At 38.9% G+C, this 16,753-nt stretch overlaps 1 protein-coding gene across 2 annotated transcripts in view; it reads right to left on the bottom strand.

The window, feature by feature from the left end:
- The window catches only part of ITGA4 (integrin subunit alpha 4), an 85,591-nt gene extending 82,157 nt beyond the window's left edge, over positions 1-3,434 (bottom strand). The window contains exons 1-2 of one of the 2 annotated variants that reach the window (XM_072121582.1): positions 3,366-3,434; positions 1,450-1,571 (exon numbers count right to left, since the gene is read on the bottom strand). In XM_072121582.1, the coding sequence (XP_071977683.1) occupies positions 1,450-1,571; positions 3,366-3,418 (175 nt within the window). In that variant the 5' untranslated portion in view covers positions 3,419-3,434. Of the gene's footprint in view, positions 1-1,449; positions 1,572-1,867; positions 2,206-3,365 lie in introns of those variants that run through there. The other variant, XM_072121581.1, reaches the window with a different exon arrangement.
- Between the last annotated feature and the right edge of the window lie 13,319 nt (positions 3,435-16,753).

Genomic DNA, 16,753 nt, shown 5'->3' on the forward strand with positions numbered 1-16,753 from the left:
AGTTTATGTTAATGAAAAATAATATAAATATTTAATTGGGATACTACATAAGTCACCTATTACTGTATTGTAGATCAGATCAAATGTAAAAAAGTATGTGTTACTATGGTGGGTGTTCACTTCACAGCCTGACCTCTGTTTAAAGCATGTGCCAGGATGTATACATGAAGCAGATGCCATATAGAGATATCCATCACCCAGAGGGTTCCATAGTAAAACAGATGTGTATAGCTTTTGTGAACTTTTTTTTATACCTTTGTATGGAATAGTATGATATTTTGCTATTATTTTCTTTGGTTTTATTGTGGTTTTCTTATATATAAAGAATAGACAAAAATTAAGTATTTTCACCATGGTCTGGGGTGAATGTTACTCTATGGAACTGTTTAGTTTCTATGTACATCAATTACATATTCTAGACCACTCATTTTCTTAAAACATTGCAAATGATGGCAACAATCTACACAAAGTACAGTTGAAGTCAATCTTTCAGATACAAGAGACATTATTATTATTATTATTATATTTGCCATATTTGTATATGAATTTTCCCATATTCACATTCTGTTACGTGTAGAGGATGCTCTATGCATGGGATGGGACCTGTAAATTGCCTTCTATGGAGGTATGTAGTACACCCCATGCTGTGTGCAAACAATCAGACATTTCCTTGAAGTAGTAGCTACTGATATTATCTGAGGGACAGAACATATTAGATGGAGCGTTATCCGTCCATATTTACACAATTATCGAAAATACTTTTCATAAAGTTCTCCAACAGACCTAAGTGAAATCAATATATTCCAAAACCACAAAACGTAACCTAGGAGTTCAATTCAGAGCGTCCTGGCTGTTTGATAATAATAATAATCTTTATTTATATATAGCGCCATCAAATTCCGTAGCGCTTTACAAATCAATAGTTCACCCGAAGATTCACAGATTACTTTGGCTTCAATGAGGCGTATACAAATAGAATTAGACCTTTCCGCCATTGACTAATGGATTGTTACAGTGGCTCCTACTCAATAGTGTCCATTGAATAGTAGAAGTGGTTCATAAGTTCATAATGAGCTGAAGCAGAGCAATCACATGACGGTGTAATGTTCTGGTACAAAAAAACTCATTGTGCAACACCAAATATTTCGTGGAAGAGAGAAAAATGGGAAAATATTAGTGAAAGCCATGTAACCAATGGAATGTCCTGTTATGGTGAACTACAATTCCCATGATCCTGACCTGAGGGTAGCAACAAGTGTGGATTCCTGCTCTGTAGTACCACAATTATATCACATACTGTAGAAGTCCATTCATTTCATTAAAGTATAAGCACCCTGTATATGTGTCACAGTTATTAACCTGGATATACCAGCTGATTGTTGGGTCCCCTGGGATAAACTTAAAGTTTAAAAGGGATTGTTTGATAGCATAAACTTTATGAACACTCACCCACAAACATTGGTTCACATTCTCCATTAACATTATCTGTAAGGTTGCACTTAAAAACTGATCCAGGGGTGACAATATCATCATATCTGGTCAGGTTGGACTTTGGTGCACCAACGATAACCCTGGAATGAAAAAGTAACCAAATAAATACCAAAATGATAGTAAAAATAAAATAAATAATGATAAATAACAAAAAATAAAAAAACATACTAGAAAAAGTGAAAAAAATATATATATTAACTTGAAATTCAATACAATTGCCTTAATAACTGTAATTAAAATAGCATAGAACATGCACTATAACCTAAAAAAAGATGATAGCAACCAGCTTCACATTCTTGAACATGATGTAATGCAGGGATTGCTGCAACAAACTTCATGATGGCAAACATGTGCTACAATTCATGTGAACACTTACCACTTCTCTCGTTCATAGCTGTGGAAGACTACAGAATAGCCAAAGAGTGATCCAGCTGGTCCCTTAAAAACCAAAGCGTTCTCTTCATCTATATTGTAAGTTCCAGCAGGGTTTGCAGCGAGCACCCAGATCAGCGTAAGACTCCAGATGTGGGACGCTTTGAAAAGTTTGCAGCTCTCTCCTCTCTTCATGATCATTCTACAATTTTACTGCCTTCCCCAAAGTAATGTCTTCATAGCATTGGAATGATACTTGTGTGTACTGGAGCCTTGTGATTGCAGGATAACTGCCCGTAACCAGCATCCAGCAGCCCATGTTGTAGAGCTCAGGGAGAAAAACTTTTTGAGGTTACCGCCCCCTACTCCTTCTTCCTCCCCCCTCCTCTCTTTAACAATTTGCTGCTCCAGGACAGAGACTGCACAGTCAGAACCTATTCCTCTGGACGTGTGTCCTCTCTAGTAATTACACCCTCTGCGTGTAGCATGGATGATACACGACTACAACATTTTATTATTTCCAGTTGACTACTGCAAATACTTGGCCTTGCTTATTTAGACAAGTGATTATACTACCGCTGTATCGCTTGAGTAGTTAAAGAGGGGCTTTGGTTTTAACAAAAAGTTCTACTGTATCTGAATGCTGTATCTGTATTTTAACATTGTCATATCCAAGGTGAGGATTTGGGGGACCACAGGAGGGGCCTTGTTTATTCATAGTGAAGTATTTGCATATAAATATTAACGGGGGAGATATCCTGAAACCTGTATAACTTTCTAAACTTTGAAACCTGTATAACTTTTAGAAAGTTATACAGGTTATAGTCAAAAACTGGATAGTAAATTTATTGCAGTTATAGACTATGCCCAACTAAGTTTTAGTCTTACTTCGAGCCTAACTTTACACCTCCTGTTAGATGGTTTAGTTTTACACCAGAAAATGTACTAAAATGTTTGTGCATTTTGTGGCATTGGTTGTCCTAACATCGGGCCACTCTGACTTTACATGGCACATTACACTTATTTCAGATAAGTCACGGCTCTTTTTGTACTTGTCATAGACGTGATTGAAAAAAGGTTTTTGTCCTATTACCCCAGAAATTTGGTGAATTTTGCTTAACTTATTAAGGAGGAGTTTTGGGCGGGAGCCCTGGACCCATGGCTTCTAGGGGGCCCATGGCCACCCAAACTACTCACCTAGTTTGATACTGCCCTTTACAGATAATAAGGAGAGGCATCTCCTCATACATGTGTACAAGAGCTTTTCCAGGACCCTAAAAGGTCCTCCAAAAGTTATTAAACTGCAAAACTGAATGTGGACAAAAGGGACACGCCCAAGAAGCTTATTATAGAACTTAATGTAGACATTAAATGTCAAAACCTGTGAAACCCCAATTCATATAAGGCCCAGGGCCCATGGCAGTCTTAATCTGTCCTTGAAAGCTACCCACTACTGAAATCACAATATCTGAATTTAAATTGGGCAAGAAGAGTCAACATACCTTTTGGTGTAGGATTTCTCCAAATTCTGCAGAAAAGCTTCGTCTCCTCCCATTACCTCAGTTCAGACCAGTAAAATGGTTTTAGGTGAGACCAAATGGAGAAGATAATGCAATTGGGGCACCCTAAACAGAAGAGAAGGCACCAGGTATGACTTCCATCCAACATAGAAACAACGCAAGAATCTAGCACCTTCAAAAACAGTTTCTTCTTTAGCATTTCCATCTTGAGATGTTACTTCCAGAATTTTCATGACTTTTTAAGTAACATTTAAAAAAATTGGTATTCACCAATTTGCAAGCTAGTTGTAACCACATTCTCTTTTCAACATTGTAATAAGCAAAGTAAATATGCAAAATTACTCTAAATTGAACCCACATAAGTTTCTCATTCAGAATGATAAATCCCCCACTTATAGTAAAGCTTCACACTATTATAATAACAGCCAAGAGATTCACTCCTTCTCATTATCTTATTTTCAGAGTGGCTTCTGTTAGCTAAAAGAGCAATAGTAAAATAATACAGGTCGGCCCTGTGGTTTCCCTGTGGTTTCTCCTAGTATCTGTCAGCATGGTGAAGACTGCAGGTTATACCCCCAGCAGTGTCTAAATGAAAACCAGACCAAAACCATAAAATTCCCTGTAGTCTGGTAATAGATAGTGGAGAACCCCCCAGAGGGTGTGGATTTCCCCTGCAGCTCTGCAGGAGATTTGGATTGCCTTGAAATCATAGGATACAATTTTTCTAGAAGATCATTTCATGTTGTTGCTTTCGGGGTCAGGACTCAATTTAGTAACACATATTTAAATAAAAAGGATCTACTGTATGATCTTTAGGGAATTAGAATTATTTTTCATGCCAATTTCGGATTGATGTGTCAGTACCAGAACTTGATAATGAGCCTCCTAGACTCAGGAGCTTGGTGCTCATGTAAAACAGTCATTAAGTAGTCAATGTGTCAGATGTGGATTTCCATCTACTTGTACCCCAAAAAGGGGGTTTGTAGACATTTGTTTTATGATGTTAGAAATATTGGATACATGCACAACTTCCATTCACCAGGCAGTGGGAAGGGGTTGGAGTAACCTCATACAGACAACTGTCTAAGGGGTCCAAGGAAAAAGGTGGAACCAGCATATGTCTGATATTTATGGCATTCACTTGGTGGGATTTGCCATATGCTGGTGCCAGTGTACAAGTTACACCCAGCCCCCCGGCACCAACCAGATCTATCAGGCTTTAGCCCCCACTCTGTCCCACTCCGCCACCAGACACACCTCCCTTCATACTCCTTCATGCACACTTGGCGTGGAGGTTGCGAAAAGGGGGAAATATGCATAAGCCCAGGAATTTATCCTAATTTCCCCCCACCCCTGCACCTTCTGGCTCCCTACTAAATCCATAAATCCAGCAGGGGTTGGGTTGCTGGGAAATATAATGCCAGGCCCAGCCTTGCTTAAAATTGCACTATAGATTTTGCCAGTTCATAAAGGTAGTGCGAAGGCCCAGGGAACAAACACCTCAGGCCGACCAACTCTGCCACTAGGCACACCTGTCTTCATGCCCCTCCATGCTACTTGGTAAAGGGGGAAAAAGACACAATTCCTGGTGTGCACCAGGAATTGCGGAATTTCAGGGGTTGTAGTTTGTGGCACTTATCTTCCAAGTTTGATCCACTTCCAAATATCCAGGCTCTAATGATTGCTGCAAGGAGGTTATCATTGGCCTTCAGTATGTGAATCTAGCCTCAAACAAAAAGGAAGAGGATGCAAAGATTTCCTATAATTTCCAATAAAGTGAAGATCAGTGGCAGCACTGGAGCAATGGATGTGATCCAAGAAAAACTGAAATCCAACTTGGATCAAGAATCTCAAATCTGTTGTTCTGTCTTAAGGAGTGAACAAGACGTCTCACATTACTGCACATTGTCAGATTGTAAGATGGTTTTATCTCATTTCTTGATTCTTGTCATGTTTCACACATGATCCCCTTTTGAACGTGTCAAATGACCCTCCCAGGGTGGGGAGCCTACAGCTGTGTCTCACACAGGACTCCTTCATGCCAACTGAAAAGGGAACTCTTCCAAATGGACCAGTGCATGGTTAAAGTATGGCACACGCCCATCATGTAGAAACCCAAAATGACCTTTATAATTATTGAAAATAGGGTTTAGTCATAGCAAGTGTCATAGAAACCAGAAACAAACTTGGACAGAGTGTTCTTGTGCTATTTTTATCACCAGTCCTCCGTGCTTAGTAACTACAGCGTAAGCCAGAGACGTGGAAATTCATTCTGGATACTCTTATCCCTGATCTCACAGATTTGTACCCAGGTTATGAAGAATAATTTAACATTTTTAGTCCTTTAATCTTTAAAGAGGACATTTGTCATATCAGTGGTAGATGTCCATTTAGGTTGATAATTGTACTGAATAATAAATAACAAAATTATCAAAATATATAATAACTATAAATATCAGGTTCCCCTTTATCCCTATGTAAATTTGATGGCACATTTTTGAACATTTTTATACTTTCTTGCTTTCGCAATGTCCCTGGATCTATCGGTCAAGTGTTTCTAAATGGTTTTTTTTCAAGTCAATTTTTCAAGTCAATTTAATCAAGATTAAGAAATTGCTAAAGTGCTATCCAATTACTCAAAAATGTAGCCATAATATAAACTTTGCATATCAATGAAGCGTTATACTGTGGATTTTATTACTCATTTTAAGCGTCATACTGTGTATAGTCATTAGCGCCATACTATGTGCCTAGTTCAGTTTTCAACAGACAAATGAATACTTAATGCTCAGTTATAGCTTTGTTACACTGCTTAGTCTTATTGTCATACAGAGATCAGTTAATGCTAATATATATATTAGTCATAGACTGTTCAGTAAATGCTTTGATATAATGCTCAGTTAATGATGTCCTACAATGTTAAGTAAGTACAAAAGATATTGAACAAAAGATTCAGGGGCTATGATAGTAATGCATATATTATATTCTTTCTTTGAATTAATCGGCCCCTATAATGATTATGCCAAAGAAAGGTTTTTAGTTCTTGGGTTAAATATATCACCTATCTTGCACCAAAATTTGAAACGTGAAACCAAATAACTAAAACATCAATGCTATGTATTAAAACATAAGGAATCTTTATTTATTTGTAATTAGTCAACCAGTTAAAAAGATACCAGCCACCAAAAGTGCAACACAAGGGACTAACCCGGGAACACACAGATACGTAATGGGGCACATTTACTTATCCATCCGGAGTTATTCACCGAGAGTGCATTATCCGATGAGAATGCACTGTGTCGCGATTCTTTAAGATTGTGCGCCCGATATCCTTAATGTGTTCCTTCCCCGCTCAGGTCCACCGGAGTTCATCTTCTTCTTCCTGGTGCGTGTAAGTGCATTGGATTGAATGTTGAATGATTTGAATGTTAAATCCTGCGCTCAGTCCGAATCAGTAGGATTGTCCGACTGACCACCTCCCCTCCGATTTCTGTTGCATGACACAATCCCCTACTAAATACCTGTCACGGCCGTGCAATTCCTGAAAATGTCGGAGAATCCGACTAAATTGCGGCCATGGACCCTTAGTAAATAAGCCCCAATATATTATATATGCACAGGACACAATCATTAGCACTACAGCCTTGCAGTACTGGGGACCTGGGTTCAAGTCCCAGGGTCAACATCTGCAAAGAGTTTGTATGTTCTCTCCATTTCCATGGGCTTCCTTTGGGTTATCAGGTTTCCTCCCACACTCCAAAACATACTGGTAGGTTGATTAGATTGTGAGCCCCATTGGGAACAGGGAGCGATTTGGCAAGCTCTGTGAGCGCTATATAAATAAAGGTATTATTATTATCACATTGTCAGATAAAATGCTAGCCCCAAATTTCTGAGCAAAATAGTTGATATGATGCTGAGTAAGAGCTGTCATACAGTTTTCATTAAATGCTGTAGAATCCTTAGTTAAAAGTTTTCCATTTCAAGCTACATGCGCTTCATCTAGTTGGCTTGATGAAGCGCATGGAGAGCGAAACAGCCTTTTGCCATTATAGGACATCTTCGTGCTATACCTTCGTTGTAACTGTATCGGGCAGAGCACCGCTGCAAACAATGTTTATTTGCATGGGAATTATTACTAACCATCTAAGTTGATATTTAATGGGGAAGAAGGTTAGTGCCGACCAGAGGCTATTGTTAGCCTTTCACTTCTACTACTTGGATACTGTTTACTTAATGCTGCCATACAGTTTCCAGTAAATGCTGGGAAAATATGCAAAGTTTTCCAGGATGGGATAAGGAAAACCACTCCTCTTTAGCTACCTTGTATGGCAGCTCCCTTGACATCAAGCATGACCTTTAGGAAGCCTTATGACATTATGCCGGATTAAAACCAAACCAGTATATCTCTTCCAGAAGGAACAGACTGAGTGTGATGCTTGTGACTAAGGTCGGGAAGCAGTTGGGAGTCTGTTCCTTCTGGAATAGATATAGCTCCCTTTTTTTAAATCGGTCCATGGGCCCCTCACAAGCCTTGGACCCCAGACAGCCACGGCCATTCCCTATTCAATCCTATAAGAGCAATAAAATATCTGAGACTATATACACTACACCTCCATAAAGTTGAATGGAGAGTGTCCATGGATGCGTGTCACTCTCTTCAATCAGCTCGGATGTGGGGATGGTGTCTGTGGACCCTTGTTCCTAGAGATAAGAACAGCATTTATCATCTATACGTGACATATGTTGTAGGAAAACCCCTTTAAGTGTCCTCCAGCTCAGTACTGTACGTATCAATAAAATATTTCTTCCTTTACAAGTTTTCCTTACACAGATGAAGTGTTTTATGATGACTGGTCCTCAGTGTCCCACAGCCACAAATTTCCCATAGGCCTCATAAATGAGGTGTTTGTGCTAGACGCATCCTTTATAGTGTCAGATTGGAGGCAGGAATGCCATGTATACCATAAGACAAGGATTATATCATGCAACAAGTATATTATAACACCGTATGAATAGTAATACAACATATACAAAACAAGAAATACTACAAGGTTCTCTGCCAACATCATGATGTATCAGTCAGTCACATAGGCTCCGGGAGTTTATGAAGGCATTTCGTAGATAATCATTGATGACATTTTTGGTGTCAGTGTCTGTAACAAGGGATATCCTTCTGTACATTACATCTAAGTAATAATAGTTACATGAAAACACACTAAAAGCTGTTTTAGTGTCCTTTGTAGGAGATTTAGAATAACTGTTGACAATCGGGATCATATGGAATCTAGTGAATGACTCAGATCTTTCCTCTGCCCTTCCTTCCTACCCCCTCTTTCCCTTATCCCTCTTTGGGTCTTTGACCTACTGGTTATGTTGTAAACCCTATGTTAGGGTCTAATCTTTTTCTTAAAGGAAATCTACCACTGGACCCAGGGTGAATTGACCTGCGCACACTGCCCTCTGGGCTCTGTACTACCGATGCTGGGACATAGTTTGGTTAGGTACAAAAACCTATAGTTTAGTAAAAAAAAAAAGAATTTTCAAATAAGGCTCGGGCTCTCCACTTACGTCACCGGGCCGATTCTGCGCATCTCTGATATGTAATTATACATGCCTCCTTGTTTTTTCTGTGCCTCCTCCTGTTGCTGAGAGCCTGTGACGTCACTCGGCTCTGGGCACTTCTTGCATAGCCACAGAGTGAAGCCGCAGTGTGGAGCTGCCGACTGCGTGAGATTATGTTAAGGCACATGCATGAGAAGAGCCGAATGACGGCTAATTCTCTCCGCAGCCAAAGGAGGAACAGAAGGAACAAGAAGCATTGCATAATTACATTTCGGAGGACTGCGGAATCGGCCCGGTGACCTAGGTGGAGCGCCAGAGCCTCATTTGAACATATAATAAAATCCTTCTTTTGATTAAACTATAGGTTTTTGTCCCTAACCAAACTATGCCAGCATCAGTAGTACAGAGCCCAGAGGGAGGTGTGCTTGGGTCAATTCATCCTGGGTCCACTCTCAGATTTCCTTAAATTCAATAAATACAGTTTTTTAAAAAAATATATGTTTTACCATCCTTTATGATTGCAGGCAGATCATTCAATTTCCTTGTGTTGCCTACTTGTCCAATCCCCACCAATCCCTGACCATCTTTTCAAAAGTCAACACAGGCAATTATTTTAAAGATATATTATTGTATAGTAGCAGTTTTTTCATGTTGTTACATACATTATGGGTGTTATTAATCATACATCGGCACACAAACGCGATTATGACAGCCCCACCGCTGCTGCTGCAGCGCGGCTAAATATGTCAAGAGGCTCAAGCAGAGGAACAAGACTGCCCCACACACTCCCGCCGGCCACGCCCACCATCTGGCCGGTCGTAAGCCCCCATTGCACCCCTCCACGCCCCCCTGATGTGGAGGTGCTATAAAGGGGGAAATAATTGCAAGTGCTAGCAAAAAGATATAATTTGCGATTAGTTCACTGGCATGGCACATAAATCCCCCCCCCCATGTTTTTACTTTCATGCCACTATGATTTTTGTAGGATGTTTTTTTCCTATATCTATGTGTTTTTAAAGTATCTTTTGGGACCTGATTAGACAAACAATGAGTTAACAAAATGTGTTTTTACCTATGCCACTTGTACCTATGCCACTGATAAACCTTTAATGTTGCCTGAGCAGAGTGTCAATTATCAGGCTTAAATTAATTTTTAAGTTCTTGATCTTTCTTGTATATATGTAATTTTTTTATTTTTTGTTTTTAACTAGATGTATGTTCTATAGTTTTAGAAACTGGTATGATGGCTATTTGGGGTACATGTGATCTATATCCATAATTTTATTATTATTAATTTTGAATCTAGTATAAGTACACCTTAACACACTACACTGGTGTTGCAACTCCTATAATCCTATTTTTCCCTACTTTTTTATATATATATATCCCCTACTATATTATCACTATGATTGTAATCTTTTGTACTTCTAATTGTAATTTGAATTTTACTTAATTATGTTATTTATTATGATTAGCATTTCTTTAGTTTGGTCTGGAGAAGGGTACTATACCCGAAAGGTGTTTTTTTTGTTTATAAATAAATAAATATCGGTTGATCTATTTCACCGCATCAGTCTTCTGTCTAACAAGTTGGTTACTAGCACACCCATTAAGCACCATGTCTTTTACTTTAATAGACATTTGCTTGGGACATAATCCTGTTGATATTGATCTGAGGGCACTGATCTATTTACATCAACAGGGTTTTCTTAATTCATTTTTTGCATGTCTCGGCATGTTAATGTATTATTTTTTTCCATACTTCCATATTATATCTATTTTGGTGACATACTATGAATACTATTACTCCGTACCCCAGTGAGAAGTGTATTATTCTACATCAGAGCTCTAACATTTGGCTAAGAATGATTTAGGAGAGGAAGACTGACACATTGACTCTCGGGAGGGTTAAGCTTTATAGGTTATGAAGCATTTGTCTCTAATAATAACCCTCAAGGCAATGCGGTTTGAAAGAATTGTACATGAACTTTCCTGACCTATCATAACTCTATTAGATTCTCTATGGAGTAGGTGATATTGTCAGCTACAATCTAGAGGAGATGTTCCTATGATGGATGGATACTTATAGTCATGAATGCTCAGGTCGGGCATGAAGTGAAGTCATAGGGCAATGAAATTATAATCCATAGAGAAGTACATAAATGTAGATCTTTTCTTAGTCCATAAATGTCAGGAGATTAAATAAATGGGTATTCGGGGTATTTTTTCTCATAAATTTTCTACACTGTGGTAAAATGTGCCCTGATTCATTCTTCAGGACTTCTGGAGCCAGTATAAGGGGGGCAGAAGGTGTTCTTATCCTCTGGATCCAGTACTTCTAATCATTGGTGCTTGTGGAGGGCCATGAAACCCACCTGAACCGCTTTGGACCACAGGACCTCACCTTGGTCCCAAGAGACGCTGGAGACTTGAAGTACTGGAGCAATGCGATGAGATTTCAATTGACTTCAAATTCAATTGGAAGAAATTATAACATGCATGGCAATGAGAGTTTAAAGGGAACCCGTCACCAGGAGACCCATTTTTAGCACTCCCCCAGTCCCCACAGAGCATAGTACATACACTGCCAAAGTGTTTTTGTATAAAAAAAATAGGTTTTACAGAATAAAAGATATGTTGTATTGTACCTTTCATTAGCATCTGCTGTGTGACTAGGCAGTTGCCAATTGGGAGGGTCTGGAAAGGAGCAGTTCCCCCCCACCCTTGGGAAACATGTGACATTTTCAAATATATGAATAACTCCTCACACTCGGGATTGGCTGTAGAGGAGCAGGGGGCTTTGCTAATCCCAGTGATGGGTGTTTTCATATATTTGAAAAGGACACATGGAGTAGCTGTTCCCCAGCTGTTCCCCAGTCCCTCCCATTAGGCAACTGCCTAGTCACACAGCAGATGCTAATGAAAGGTACAATATAACATATCTTTTATTCTGTAAAACCTATTTTCAATACAAAAAACACTTTGGCAGTGTATGTACTATGCTCTGTGGGGACTGGGGAAGTGCTAAAAATGGGTCTCCTGGTGACGACAGGTTCCCTTTAAGAAAACCTCCTGGGGTCTAGGACGTATGTCATTGGTATAACTATTCCAGGTTCTATGTTTTACAAAGACTAGGGTTCAATCAACATATATCTAGGATATGGCTTAAAGGGGTCTTCCTGATTAACCAGCTAAATTCCCAGATTTCCCTGTGTACACTACCAGTTGAGCTGGAAATATCAATATTTGCATTCAATTTTTGTTACTTTTGGCTACAATATACATAGTAGTAAAAAGTGATGATGGAATTAATCCTCTTATCAGGAAGTGAAATAGATGAGGAAAAATATAAAGTAAATAAATAAATAAATAAATAAACTAATAATATGCCACAAGAATGGATGTTAAACGATGAAACCTATGGCTGTGTTCACATTAAGTTTTTCACATTGTAAGGACACTGTTATACAGTGGGAAAAGTCACTTGATGACTCCTCCTACCCCCTGGATGTGGAGGGGAGGAGTGAACAAGGTACGGGGTATTTCCTCAGTGAAGTCACTGCCCTTAAATGGACAATGACATCACCGTTGTCCTCCCTGCTGCTTAGTATCATATCTGCTCAGCAGAGGCCACCGCTGATTGTATTATGTCGCTCAGCAGGAGGGAACAGGATGAAAAGACATAGCTTTCTACGTCTTTCCATCCTGTCTTTTTCACAGTATGCATTGTATCCTGGTCAGAAGGAGGCAAGAACTATACCTCTGTTTGCCAGTGTTTGTCATTGGGTACACACAGCGTATGCGTCGGGAGCTTTCACATTATTGGCTGGGAGCAAACTACAAGATTAGAGTTTCCATAAGGGCTATTGCACCCTTAAAACGGAGTAACCTGGAGCACAGTGCTCTGGACATGGAAAGCCGTGCTCTCCTTGTTTGGGCTGTTGGTTTAGGTGCAGACAATATACTGGTAGGTAAGCAGTTGAGCCATACTTATTTTTTAACATTCATCCCTGCAATACACTTTGCTACTTTATCCCTACGCTGTCTGATTATTCATTGGTTTTCATGATGCTGTTTGTTCACTAATGTTCTCTAACAAACCTCTGTGGCCTTCACGAAACAGCTTTAGTTATACTAAGATTAAATTGTGAATATATGTAATAATCAGGTGACGACTCACTGAATTTTATATAGGGGTATCAGAGTATAGTTGGCTGAATAAATTTGCACATGATGCTATTCGGCTTTCTGAATTAGCAAAAAATTTGCTAAATCACATATCATATTCTTAACACAAAAATGTGATACCTTTTCTTGTTCTATCACATAAAACAATAAAATACTGTTCAATAAAATACTGTATATTTATATTTGTGACTGTAATGTTTACCCCTTGAGGAAAAGTTCAAGAGGTATAACTACTTTTGAAACCGATTGTACATCAGTAAATAAAATACCCAATTGGGAAATTCAGTAAAGTATAAAATTGAGAAGTAATGTATATGTGGGAAACATGGAACTGGTTTACAAGCAATATATTGTGCCGAGATAAGATAAAGGGAAGAGAGAAATGAAACCTTAACATGTTCTCACTTAGCGAAATTAAGTTACCACAACTATGTGAAATATTTACAGCTTTTAACGTCATAGGGTATAATTGGAACATATAAACATAGAGATTAATAATTCTATTTCAAGAAAAAGAGGAATATAAATTTGCAGGCACACACATCTAAAATTCATAGTGCTAAAAGAGCTGCTTAAAGGCTTAACAGGGTTTTATCAGGTTTGCCTGACAATCCTGGTCTAGAAGTGTAGATGGTCACATACAGTAACTGCTAGGAACATTTTAACCACAGGGTAAAAGCTACAGCTGCAGCAGGCTCTGAGGCACCACCAGGTCACATCATATCTCACATCTCCTATTTGCATGCCTAGAATACTCTGTAGACCTCAATGAGTCAGCTCCTATTGTTACTTAGGACCTTGCTGCAACTGTACATTCTACATTCAGGAGACCATTGGGGGACATATGTATGAAATGTCCTACCTTACCCCGTAATACGACGCCATGTGCCATGTACCTCTATGGAAAGGGATGGAGATGAGCAGGACTCACTCCCTTCTCCTCTCCCGTGTGCCGATGTGTGCTGTAGTGCCGCAGGTACACGTTCGTGTGAATTCGCCCTAAGGGATATCAAAAGATGGTGTTAAAAACTCAGGCAAGATGGCAGCCCCCACATGCATTGACATAGTTGAGTACAGTTGTAATAATAGTACAATCTGTGTATATGTTTTGGGTGTGTCTGTCTCCTCCTACCCTGCATTTGCGGCCACATCGCTGCACTAGTGCTCTTACGAGTTAGTATTTATGGACACAGCACAGTACTTTTCCTCCTATACTCCATATACCACACCACAGGTATCTTCCCCTGCCCTCACCACCCCCTTGTTTTTTTAATGGAAAAAAGGGAAAACCCCTAATTTAATATTCTATTTCTATTCCAAAAACATTATGGAGTTGACTCCCACCCCCTTCCCATGCAGCTAAAAGAATTCCCCTGTTGTGGAAATGCTTTCTATGAGATTCTGGAGCATGTCTGTTGGAATCTTCTTTTTTTTTGTACACTGGCGTGCATTTTCACCCCTCCATCCTTATCCGGAGGAAGTGAGTATCGGTGGTTTATTGATTTTACAGATATATATATATAATTTTTTTTTTTTTTACTCCAACACAAACCCTTTAATATGCGCTGCCATACCGGGCCGGTTTTAGACAAAGTGGGATCCTGGGCAAAAATAAGAGTAGGCCCCCAAAATAAAACTATTTTATGAACAGTCACAGTCAGTAAGAGGCTTCTTTAGCCCTGCACAATAATAACACTTTTGGTTTACATACAGTAGTATAGTAAGACAATCTGAAATATGAGACTGTAGGAGAATTTTATAGGAGATATACAGATGATAGGTAGATTGATGCAGAAATATAAATGACATTGTATATAGAAAGCTAGATAGATGATAGAAGATAGATATGAGATATATAAGATAGATTACTAGAAGGATAGAAAAAAAGCTAGATAGATGAAAGGTTAGACAGATATATAGATAGGAAATAGACAAATTATAAGGCATAGATAACTAGACACAGAGATGATAGATATATAGACACAAGATAGATTATAAGCATCCAACCAATGGGTATTAAAAGAACAATACATCTTCTGCACAAAAAAATCCACATGCAGGGGGCCCCTTTTGGACAGGGGCCCTCGTAAAATGCCCTCTTTGCCTAAAGTTAGGCCCTGCTTTCAAATTCTATTTAAAAATTAGAGACTTTCTCCTGCAAACCCTTCCAAGCAAGCAATACTTACTCAGTCTTATTCTTACTGTCATGAACTGGAACATTTAACATGCTAACTGAGTCCTGTACAGTCTCATTTGTAGATTTTCTTATATTTGCACTTATTTCCTGAAACTTAATCTTTCTTACCTTGAAGTTAATCTTCTGGGACAATGACTCCTGTGAAGATTATTGACTGTCTTGAATGGTCACTTGTAGATAAACCTTTTTACTGTTAAATTCTAAAATGCTGATTTTTTTTTTCCTTAGAATTATGCCCCCACATGCTCTAATGCTGCAGGCCAGTAGAAAGCAAAAAACATCTGCTAAATTTGTCATGTGTTTGTCTGAGTTTTTTTTAATTTATCTGTAAGACCCTCTAAAGACCAGATGTTTGTTATTATGTTCTGTTACACAAAGCCCTAACCAAAACTATATGTATACGTAGCCCTAATTTATTTTACCTTTCAGCCCAAACCACAAGATCAGATTCCAGTCTAGATAAGATAAAAATATTCAGATATCAGATCAAACCCCCATAAATTAGACTCAGAAACAGGTATAATTGCCTGCCATTAATTGCCTTAACCAGAGAACGTATAGGTCTTAGCCTTCCATTGCCAGCACACATGGAGAATACTCCTAACATATATTTATACTGGATTGAATCAAATGAGATGTGAATCTAGCCTAACTCCCAGAAGTTACTGCTCTACATTCTGCTCTCTTTTATAAATTGTCTTTCCTTTAACATCTACATTTTTTCACTTATTTTACAGGCTTTATTCTTGTTCTTTTTTAAACTTTTGAACAAAATACTATCCATCTAACACATGACCACAGGTGTGGAACATATCAAATATGAGTTACAGAGAGTGGACATCATAGAAATCACAGGGTTATCTACAACAAAGAAGACATTTCAGTAAAGAAATTGAATGAACCTTCTCCTTTGGGTCAAGACTAGATAACACATACACACACATCTACAGTCATAATTAGAACTAAGCCGCCTCCAAATCCGAGGCTGTCTGTGCAGAGATCCATAGGTCCCAGACCGGAAAAAAACAATCCGGGATGTCCCTAGCTGCGTAGGCTAGCTAATATACTGGGAGATCAGCATTTATTAATTGAATCCATCGGGCTAGGGTGGGAGTCTTAGGTCGTGTCCTATTGAGCATTGTCGCCTCCCTGCTATAGAACATCAGCAAATGGAAAATAATTTTCTCATATTTAGTTCTAAGGATATAATTCACCAAGCCAAGAAGAGTCTCCTGAGGGGAGCAGATCCCAGGGAGACCCAATTGCTCAATAATCCTGAATGAAAGGACATCCCCAGGTCATGTGAAGAAAGTCCCTTCAGCAAACTGAGTACATACTGTATATCCGATAGGGAGTCTACGCCTCTGGCCTCGTCTCAGGGGGGTAAAATAAACTTGATGGAGCCAACTTGGACAGTTTT

The sequence above is a fragment of the Engystomops pustulosus genome, chromosome 8 (assembly GCF_040894005.1).
Source record: "Engystomops pustulosus chromosome 8, aEngPut4.maternal, whole genome shotgun sequence".
Lineage (NCBI taxonomy): Eukaryota > Metazoa > Chordata > Amphibia > Anura > Leptodactylidae > Engystomops > Engystomops pustulosus.